This window comes from Zootoca vivipara, chromosome 3 (genome assembly GCF_965207765.1).
Source record: "Zootoca vivipara chromosome 3, rZooViv2.hap1.1, whole genome shotgun sequence".
In the NCBI taxonomy this organism is placed as follows: domain Eukaryota; kingdom Metazoa; phylum Chordata; class Lepidosauria; order Squamata; family Lacertidae; genus Zootoca; species Zootoca vivipara.
Window position 1 is genome coordinate 3,080,635 of NC_142586.1, and position 10,929 is coordinate 3,091,563.

General features: G+C 42.9%; 1 protein-coding gene across 2 annotated transcripts; it reads right to left on the reverse strand.

Annotated features, from left to right (window-relative positions):
- Nucleotides 1-1,633: 1,633 nt before the first annotated feature.
- On the reverse strand, nt 1,634-10,104 carry LOC118082887 (opsin-5). Of its 2 annotated transcripts, none has more exons than XM_088665498.1 (4): nt 9,797-10,104; nt 7,646-7,939; nt 3,853-4,184; nt 1,634-2,104 (listed from the first exon to the last, which is right to left on the reverse strand). In XM_088665498.1, the coding sequence occupies exons 1-4, from the start codon at nt 10,017-10,019 to the stop codon at nt 1,706-1,708; spliced, it is 1,248 nt and encodes a 415-aa protein (XP_088521624.1). In that variant the 5' UTR covers nt 10,020-10,104; the 3' UTR covers nt 1,634-1,705. The 2 variants fall into 2 exon arrangements, with proteins under 2 accessions (XP_088521624.1, XP_088521625.1); XM_088665499.1 differs by having other exon boundaries at nt 3,849-4,184.
- Nucleotides 10,105-10,929: the final 825 nt, after the last annotated feature.

A 10,929-nucleotide genomic window follows, 5' to 3' on the forward strand; every position in this document is an offset into this window, starting at 1 on the left:
TCCTGCAGCCAATCAGAAGCTGCACTTTGGTAGTTGAACGTTTTGGAAGTTGAACGGACTTCTGGAATGGATTCTGTTTGACTTCCGAGGTATGACTGTACCAAGTTATTTTCTCTTCTCCGTGTGCACTACCTCCTCACCTGCCATCGCTAAATCCTGCTTTTTTAGCATGTGTTCTGTAGAATTTTACTTTACAAAGTTTGCGTGCATGTTTTATGTCTGTTTTTCTCCTGCACAGGATTATGACTTCCTGTATGACTGGTGTTTCCAATATATTTGGCCCTGGAACCCAAATCCCAAAGGCAGCTGTCCAAGTTCTTGATGATATTGAGAAATGCTTGGATATTTCTACAAACTCGAGTTTGTAGAAATGGCAAAAATGACAGTAAGCATCAGAGGCCATTCAAATCAGAAAGTAATAAAGGAGTGGGAAGGTGTGCAGGAATACATGAAGAACTACTGCTTTGGAATGGAGATATTGATGGATAAGGTGTAAAACGTGCAGGGGAATATAAGATAAGACTAATAAAATGAATCGGAAGATAAATGAATAGTATATTAACACAACTGAAGGATAAAAAGAAGGATATTGAGATCACATATGGGTGAGGGGAAGTGGGAAGGGGGTGGAAAAGTGGGAATGTATGAATTTATGGGTGTAAATTTTCTAACTGTGATGATATTGGAATTTGGAATTTTTGTATTTGAATGTGTTTCCTTGGTAATGCAAAGTTTGTGTATTGTTTGTAATGCGTGTTTCAATAAAAAAAATTAAAAAGAGAAATGCTTGGATATGAGGCAGCAATCTGTGTAAACCTCTGACTCATAACAAACTTTATAGTTTGTGTTGATGTGTTGTGATTTGTTGATAAAAAGAATTCATGTTAAATCATCTACAATGTCTGGTGTTGCCTTATGCTTTCTAAGAAAGTGGGAAATTATCCGCAATATTACATATGTATGTAAAATCTATCAAAGAATCTAAATGAAATGAGTAAATTTTAAAATTGATTTTGCATATAAGACTGCATTATATCTGAAATACACTTCGGATCTTTTAAAATACAAATTAGAATTGAAAATAAATGCTACTGATACTGAACAGAGAGATGGTGAAATTATGTCCTGCTGTTTCATACTGTTGGTTCACATGCCTCTTGCCCTTTCGGTCCAGTCTTGTTGCCCTAGCTTTGTTTGCTTGTCAGATTAACAAAAATCCATTTCCTACCCCTGGTAGGAAAAATTTACCCTTTTCTTTTCCTGCTCAATAGCCTCTGTAGAGTCAGATGTTGGTGGCCTTACAGGAGATATGGGCAGTTTCCAGTTCTGTGACCTCATGAATCCATTATTGAGATGACATGCACGAGATGGGTAGATTGGACCCTTTTATGAAAAGTCTCTTGACTCCATCATTGACACCTGAGCTTAGCATCACATACAGTCCAACAAAAGCACAAAACAAATGCCAGGTTCACTAACATTACAATCTCTTTAAACTGCATAACTACCTCCTCTGCCAGCTATTAATATAGCAAACTCTCATTTAGTTCATGTGCTCAAAATTCCTTGAGATGCCTCATTTCTTGCTGGCAGGTCTTTTTTTTATAAAGAACAGAGACCTTGGAATTCATCATAAGGATCCTGAAAGCAGTTTATTATAAACCTCATAGGAATTACTGCCCTTGCAGTGTTTCCCTGGGAGATTTCATGATCTGGACTTTGGAGCAACGTTTTCAAATAAGACTTCTGCAGCTGCAGCTGATGGATTTGGAACTTCTCCACTGTCTCTCTTTCTGAATGAAGAAATGTGTGCATTATCCTTTCCTGACCAAATCACTGACACATGGCTATTGGTGGTGTGCTTGGTGCTAAAGTAAACTTTCTGACTACAGCAGCACTGGAGGAGCTTAATTTCACGCCGGAAAGTTTTGCTGAAAATATAGTAAATGAAAGGGTTGTAGGCTGTTGAGGATTTAGCAAAAAGACATGGCAACAAGGTAACGATGGGCGGTATTGATTCACTGGAGTGAAATATTGACCAGAAGCTGACTGCGGCATATGGTGTCCATGCGCCGAGGAATCCCATACTGATCAGTACAGCCATCTGTAAAAACAACCACTTATAATTAGTTACTGGCTGGCTTTTTATATTTTCTCCTTCTCTATCTGTGTATTTCGAATCGGTGAGCGAGAAATGAAGGATTAGTGCCTTAACATTTAATAGATATTTAAACAATTGGCTCTTGCATTCATTTTGGGCTGTCCATTCATTTTATCCTAAGACCCAAAAGCAGTATCCCCTGCAGTACAGCAGTCCTCCAGCAGTAAAAAATAACACAAGATCAGGATAACAAATTAAGAACAACAGCATCCTTTATCAGATGCTTTACATCATAATGGAATGTCACCTGTTTCAAATTATAGTCCTATAGAATAAAATATGCCAGGAGCTCAGTATCTCAAAGAATAGCAATATATACACCACATGCTTCCTCTATGAGCCCATGCATTGTAAGATCTGAGAGTCTTGCAGTATACAGGCTCATCATTAAGTTAGTCCCCAGTATGTATGTGGCTGGGGAAACCCAACCAGATGGGTGGGGTATAAATATTTATTTATTTATTTTAATATTATTTCTCATTAATACAATAAGCTTTTATACCAATGAATCAAACAACTGAAAAACAGAGGAGGTGCTCAATTTCTGCAACTCAAATGCATACCCGTGTTTCCCCTTTTTTAATACGTAGTCAGAAAGTAAGCCATGGCAGCATTTTTTAGCATTAGTGAAACATAAGACACCCCCCGAAAATAAGGCATACCTCCATGCCGTGTAGAACGAGACCGTCGAGCGCCCCAGCCAGCCAGCGGGTCCCAGCCAGCCAGAGGGGCCTGGAACCGGCTGCTGCAGCAGCAGCGAGCGCCTGGAGCGCCCGCGCCAGCAGCCTGGCCTCTCTTTTTTTTGCCTGCCCGAGGCAGCCTGCCGCCCTGCCACCGGAACCGGCGGCTGCAGAGCAGAGCGCTCCGCAGCGCCGGGCAGAGCGCAGCGGCTTGGCCTCTTTTTTTTTCTTTTTTGCCTGCCGCCCCGCCACCGAAACCGGCAGCTGCAGAGCGGAGCGCTCCGCAGCGCCGAGCGCTCGGAACGCCCTGCAGCGCCAGGCGGAGCGCAGCGGCCTGGCCTCTTTAATTATTATTTTTTGCCGGCCGCCCCGCCACCGGAACCGGCGGCTGCAGAGCGAAGCGCTCCGCAGCGCCGAGCGCTCAGAACGCCCTGCAGCGCTGGGCAGAGCGCAGCGGTCTGGCCTCTTTTTTTCCCTTTTTTGCCTGCCGCCCCGCCACCGGAACCGGCAGCTGCACAGCAGAGCGCTCCGCAGCGCCGATCGCTCGGAGCACCCTGCAGCGCTGGAGGGAGCGGAGCGGCCTGGCCTCTTCTTCTTCCTTTTTTTTGCCTGCCACCTCACCACCGGAACCGGCAGCTGCAGAGCGGAGCGCCCAGCAGCACCAGGCGGAGCACTGAGCCAGCAGCCTGCTGCCTTGGTGCTTGGAACCGGCTGCTGCAGCAGCACCGCACAGAGCGCCCAGCAGCACCCCGAGCCAGCTGCCTGGCCCCTCCGAGGAGGCCTTAAGGTACAAGACATCCCCTGAAAATAAGACACCGTGGGTTTTTTTGAGTAAAAAAAAGAATAAGACGGTGTCTTAAAAAGGGGGAAACACGGTACATGAAGGCAACCACACACAAACAATAATGTTCAATCTGTAGGGACAAAATCAATGTCTGAATCAAAGGAGCACTGTGTTCCTATTGCTCTTTAAAATACAAAAATACTCTGCTCACAACAACACATACCCACCAATGTCAACTTCTTCTCCAGCTTTGCTGCATTTGAAGTCCTGTTGAAGTTCTGCATCTTTTGATAGGTTTTATGAACCTTCCAGGCTATGCCCAAGTAACAGATGGTGATGGTAATTGCTGGCAGAATGGTGCACAGAATGAACATGCTCAGAATAAAGGAAAGCCCATTAGATGAGTTGTGGAACTGGCCCCAGGCTATGGTGCAGGAAGTGCCAAATGGTTCTGGGCCGTAATGCCCCCAGCCTAGCAGAGGCAACATGGCCCAGAGGGCTGCATACAGCCAGATTAAGACAATAGAAACATGGATGACTTTTCTGTTGATTGTATTACCTAGGAAAAGAAAAGAAAAGGTAGACTATAGACACCAACAGTATTTGAATAGCATAGAAATCTGCAAGGCAATTATCCCTGTATGTTGTCCAGCTCTCCTGGGTTTCAGACTTCCCAGGCTCTATTTGGAGATGACAAGAACTGAGCATGGGATCTTCTGTATCCTCTGTAAGCCTTTGCTTGGGCTGTGGAGACATTATGTACATGATCTCCCTCAAAAGTAACTGTTTGAGTTATGGATATATAGACATACCGTAATTTAGAACACACTCGTCTAGTGTGATACCTTTGTGTATATTGCCTGACAACATTTATAGGCCTCCTTAGAGCATTCTCAGGGAAGCTTAGTACATTTCCATTGGTCACCAGATGTGGTTAACTATCTTTGGCTAATAGCAGAGGTACACAACCAATGTAAACAAGAATAGTCTTTTTTACACCAGCAACACAGTGCCAACTGCTACATGGTATTATGCATTTCAATTTACAGCCCAAAACATATTTACGGCCACACTGTATATCTGTCCTGATTGTTTACTGCAGTATAGAGATGTGAAGTCCTGGAAAAAACCATGCGTGCCCCCCCCCCCGGTTTTCCCCTGAAGCCTTGTTTTTTTTCTGAAAAATTGGAAGAAGAAAAAATAGATTATGGAATGTTTTATTTTAACATGATGAATAAAATATTTTAAGATAAGGGGTTCAAATATTTTATAAATCATTTTTAAAAATTATGTATGGTATCAGATGATTCTAATTTCTGTGAGGACAAGCAAGTCCTAGGTTACACACTGAACTCTCCAATACAAGAACAAGATACATTTCCTCCTTTAGGAGGTGCTGTTGTCACCAGAAAAGAAAAAGGTTTCTGTTTTGTTTTTGCATGCGTTTGCTATGCTATGCGTTCTGTTCCGCTTCACTAGGCCTCAAAGCCCTGGAAGAAAATATACTGTGGAGAGGAAATATGAATAATTGTTACTTCTGGATTTTTAAAAATTGTTTTGTGGAGTGTTTTTTGTTCCACATAAACTAGAAAACAGTTCAGGAGATTGTTGCTCCATTTGTTACAAATACAAATAAATATTATTTTAAAAGTAAGTTCATTTTGTAATAATTGTTTGGATACACTATATCTTTAATATGCTAGTTGTGGTAATTTTATGCCCATTAAAATTGTCCATAGTTATATTTTATGTTTCTAAAGTAACAGAATGTCTTTCAATCTGGAAAAGAAAGAAGAAGTGCTAATGTAGAGTGTTTTTTTTCTTTTCAATTTTTCCAAATATTTCCATTTCCCCCTGAAAAAAACCGGGTTTTTTCCCCCCGAGCTTCAAAATTTCTGGAGAATTTACATCTCTACTTGGGCCTAAAAGCAAAATCAAGTTAGAGATGAGCTTGCAGTATCTCCAAATCTGGGAGAGTTGTATACAGCTATTAACCAAATGAAAAACAACAAAGCTAGTAGACCTGATGGGATGCCTGCCAAAATCTTCAAAGTGGGCGGAATTGAACATACACAACAACTTCACAAGCTCATCAAAAATAAGGGAAAGATAAGAAATCCCAGCAGACTTTAGGGATGCCAAAATTATCAATCTCTTTAAAAAAGGTGACAGAACTGATTGTGGAAACTATCGAGGCATCTCTCTATTAGTTGCAGCTGGCAAAATTCTTGCAAGGATCTTAGCAAACCGTCTGGTAACAATATCCGAGGTGAATCCCAAAATGGTTTTCGGCCTTCTAGGGGGACAGTGGACATGATTTTCACTGCTCAACAGCTTCAAGAAAAATGCAGAGAGCAAAACCAACCCCTGTTTATTGACCTGACTAAGGCTTTCGACACTGTGAATCGTAATGCCTCATGGACTGTCCTTCTGAAAATTGGCTGCCCAGATAAATTTGTAAATCATTTGTCTCCTTCATGATAATATAACAGCAACAATCGCAGATAACATTGGCTCTCAAAGTGAACCATTCACAGCCGGATCAGGTGTCAAACAGGGTTGCGTTATTGCCCCAACATTATTTTCATTGCCATGTTCCTACACTCTGTCGACGGGAAACTCCCCACCAGAGTAGAAATCAAATATCGAACAGATGGAAAGCTCTTCCATCTGAGCAGGCTGAAAGCAAAAAGTAAGGTTACTGTAACTTCCGTCATAGAGCTTCAGTATGCTGATGACAACGTAGTGTGAGCATGCTCAGAGGATGACCTCCAAACCATCCTAAATATCTTTGCAGAAGCTTACAAAAAGCTTGGCCTATCACAACAAGTACAAAATAACCGCTCTGCAGCGCCACAAATCCAGCTCAGTGGTGTAACGTTGGAAAATGTTGATCACTTCTCCTACCTAGGCAGTTACCTTCCCACAAGGGCCAACATTGATGCCGAAATCCAGTATCGCCTGAGCTCTGTGAGTGCGGCTTTCTCCCGATTAAAGTGCAGAGTGTTTGAGGACAGGGACATTCGCAGGGAAACCAAAATGCTTGTTTACAAAGCTATTGTACTACCGGTACCAACCTTACTGTATGCTTCTGAAACTTATAAAAACCATCTCCAACTGCTCGAAAGATTCCATCAACGGTGTCTCCGAAAATTTTTACACATCACTTGGGAAGACAGGTGAACTAATATCAGTGTACTAGAAGAAGCAAAGATCACCAGTGTTGAAGCAATGATTATTCAACATCAACTTCGTTGGACATGTCATGTTGTGCGGATGCCTGATGAGCGTCTTCCAAAGCAACTACTCTATTCCGAACTTAAAAATGGAAAGCGTAATGTTGGTGGCCAACAAAAGAGGTTTAAAGACTGTCTCAAGGCAAATCTAAAAAATGTAGTATAAACACCGACAACTGGGAAACACTAGCCTGCGAGTGCTCCAGTTGGAGAACAGCCTTTACCAAAGGTGTCATGGGCTTCGAAGACACTCGATCTCAGGACGCAAGGGAGAAACGTGCCAAGAGGAAGGCATGCTTGGCAAATCCACACCATGATCAACTCCCACCTGGAAACCAATGTCCCTACTGTGGAAGGACGTGTGGATCCAGAATTGGACTCCACAGTCACTTACGGACTCATTTTTAAAACCGTGTTTATGGAAGACAGTCTTACTCGGCTACGAGTGATCACCAAAGAAGAAGAAGATCCAGTTCTAACTGTAGCTTCTTCTTCCACATAGAGATTTCTCAGAAGACAGATGAGGTGATCAGGCACTCCCATTTCTTCAAGAACTTTCTCTCCCCCCCCCAAAAAAAACAGGAAAAAACCGGGGTTTGTTTTGAGCTTCAAAATTTCCGGAAATTTTACATCTCTACTGCAGTAATGCTGAATATATCTGATCCATAAACACACATATAAGGTCTGATTGCCTCCTTAAAATATTATTCCCTTGGCCTTGACATGAAGTCTAAAGCTTTGAAACTGTTTCACCTTTGCCACCCTTCTGTGCTTTGTTACTCACTATTGGACTTTGAAGAGTGGGTTACAATAAAGCGGATTACAGCCATCACAGACAAGGTCATCATGCTGGCGACACCAAACAGGAAACCCATCAGGGCATAATAAATGCAAGTTGCATCGCCCCCCAGCCAGGCATGGTTCCAGGCAGAAGCAATAGCCAGGGGATACATGCTGATGGCCATTCCAAGATCGGTTACGGCCAAATTAACCGTCAGGAGCTCAGGTGACCTGAGATGGGAGGAGCGCTTCACAGCTACTGCCAGGACAGCTGAATTCCCCAGAACTGTCAGGATGCCTGAAAGGAGGAGGAGGAAGGCAGTGTGGTTTACAGGCATTCGTAATCAGTCAACAAACCAGTGCAGTTCATCACCCAGCAAAATGAAAAAATTCATGACCCACAGCCAGTGAATCCCTAGAGTAGTAAGAATTGGGGAGGGGGAGAAGGCTGTCCAGTCCTGACACCCTTGTTGGTGCAAACTCTGTGCTCAATAGCAGATTTTCAGACAAGACAAAATGCATGGAAGTGATCGTGAATATGGTTCTGGACACTCCCAAGCTTATGATTCTGTGGGTCTCGATATTCAAGCTCTCTCCCTCCTCCACCCCAAACCTTGATAGCCATGGCTCAAGGTTTCATAGCCTCAGTAAAAACTATTAAGTATCATCTGCACTCACCTGGTGAAAAGCTTGGTTTAGGCTGTACTCCTACACACAATTACCTGAGAGTAAGTCACAATGAAGTCAACTAGCCTTATGTTTCACTAGATGTGTATAGGATTGCCTTGCCAGTTTGTGGTCAACATGAAGTTGTCCTGAGCACCTTGAAAAAAGGAAAGGGTGGCTTCCCTCTGGGTTCCCCTCGGGGACTTCTATTTCAGTGTATCTGAAGAAGTGTGCATGCACACGAAAGCTCATACCAAAATAAAAAACTTAGTTGGTCTTTAAGGTGTTGCTGGAAGGAATTTTTTTATTTTGCTTCGACACCCCAAGAGTGTGAATGTATTTTTTTCCCAATCTTTCAGGGCAAAGTCTTCCCATTATAGCTTTCAAAAACTAGCTTATATCTAGTGATGGCTTCAATAGGTGAGGGGACCATTGCAGCCGCCGCAGATAAAAGTTTTCATATGACCTTTTCAGTCTCTGCACTCATTTCACCAGTTTGGATGGCACTTATCCAACAGAGATTCAGACATCATTAAGAGAATGTGTGAGGGGATCCGTGTAGGATACCTGCACCTCAGCATGCCTCATGGTCATGCCCCTGTCCACAAACTTTGCTGCACATAGAAATCCTTCGCACATTAGCTGTCACCATCACAAATAATACGTGCATTTATCTCAACCTGCTTATGAGCTTTAGCTGACTTTCATCTGCAACCTCCTTCCAAACAGCATATTCTGCAAAACTTCATTCATCTATATGAGCCTTTGCCAGCATGGACCAACCTCCAGCTATTTTGGACTACAACAGCAATGCTGGCTGCAACTGATGGGAGTTATAGTCCAAAATTATTATTACAGTGATTTATTAAATTTGCTAGTTACAGGTAGGTAGCCGTGTTGGTCTGAGTCGAAACAAAATAAAAAAATTCCTTCAGTAGCACCTTAAAGACCAACTAAGTTTTATAAAATAAAAACTTAGTTGGTCTTTAAGGTGCTACTGAAGGATTTTTTTTATTAAATTTGCTAGTTGCTTTTTCTTGCCCAAAGCAACCTACTAACTACCCGGTAACTAACTAACTAACTGATAAAAACCCCTCACATACATGCATTAAAACCAAGCAGGGAAATAAAAACATTTTTGAGGGCACGGGATTGGTGAAGGCTGATTTAAACTAAATTTTGAATGACCTGCTAAATCATGCATGTGTCTTTCTGTAATGCATGAAACAGTCAAATATACAACTCAGAAAGTATTCAGCTTCCAGAAAAAACCTAACAATAAAAACCTTTAAAAACCCTATATCCACACTCAAACCACACATCCTCCAACCCCTCTGAAGACAAAATAACATTACATCATGGGACCAAAACAAGAGAGAAGCAACTTTAATTTATAGCAATAAACAGTCAAACATGGAGACCTCACTGCTATGTGCACTATAAGTCTTCTAAATACTCAGCCCTGAATGAGCAGAAAGGCAGGACTTACCTATAATCAAAAGAAACACCCCTGCTCCATAATCCCCTGTGGGGTGCAGTTTGGAGATGTAGTGGTCTTCCATGTTCTGTTGTGGAGATGGAGAAAGTTCTGAAGCCCAGGAAAGCAGGGTGGTGGGGAGGAAAGGCAGCTCCTTAGCTTGGCTGCTGGGCAGACAGGGACACTGAGGACAGTTCCTGAGAAGAAAAAAACCCACCACTTGGGATGCTGTCATGCGTTGTGGCGCATTTTAGGAGACAGGAGCTGGGGGCAATGCTCTCCACTTCTGAGAGGCACAGAGTAACAATCAGGCAGTGTCTGCTGCTGACTCACAGCTGGCCGGCTTATAAAGTTTGCCCCCCAGCCTCTCTTTTCCTCCTCCTCCCTTTCCAGTGCTTTGCTGTCAAACCTTTCATTCTCAGTGCAAACTCCCTTGCTACATATTCAGTGGCAAAAACCTATTAGGTAAGGAGAAATGTGACTAATAAACAACTAAGCTGGTGCTGGGTTATAGAGAGGCAGCTTCAAATCCCCACTCAACCCCAGACAGCTCAATGGGTGTCCCTTGGGCCAGTTTCTTTCTCTCAGCCAACTCTACTTCTCTGAGTTATTGTGAGGCTAAAGGGGTGGGGGGGGGGCTTTTTATGCTGCCCAATGCACCTTGGAGGAAAGGATATAAAGGTTGTAACTAGACTAAACACATACCTGGGTTTTAACTAAGAGTTTACTAGATCATGCCCCATTGCATTTAAGGGACAGCCTTACATGCAATTAGATTGGTTTGAAAAGCTGTTAAAATGAAAACAAGTAAAAGGTGGGTTCATTTTAAACATTATTACCTGTTGTTGTTGTTGTTGTTGTTGTTGTTTAGTCGTTTAGTCGAGTCCGACTCTTTCTGACCCCATGGACCAGAGCACACCAGGCACTCCTGTCTTCCGCTGCCTCCCGCAGTTTGGTCAGACTCATGTTGGAAGCTTTGAGAACACTGTCCAAGCATCTCATCCTCTGTTGTCCCCTTCTCCTAGTGCCCTCCATCTTTCCCAACATCAGGGTCTTTTCCAGGGAGTCTTCTCTTCTCATGAGGTGGCCAAAGTATTGGAGCCTCAGCTTCACAATCTGTCCTTTCAGTGAGCACCCAGGGCTGA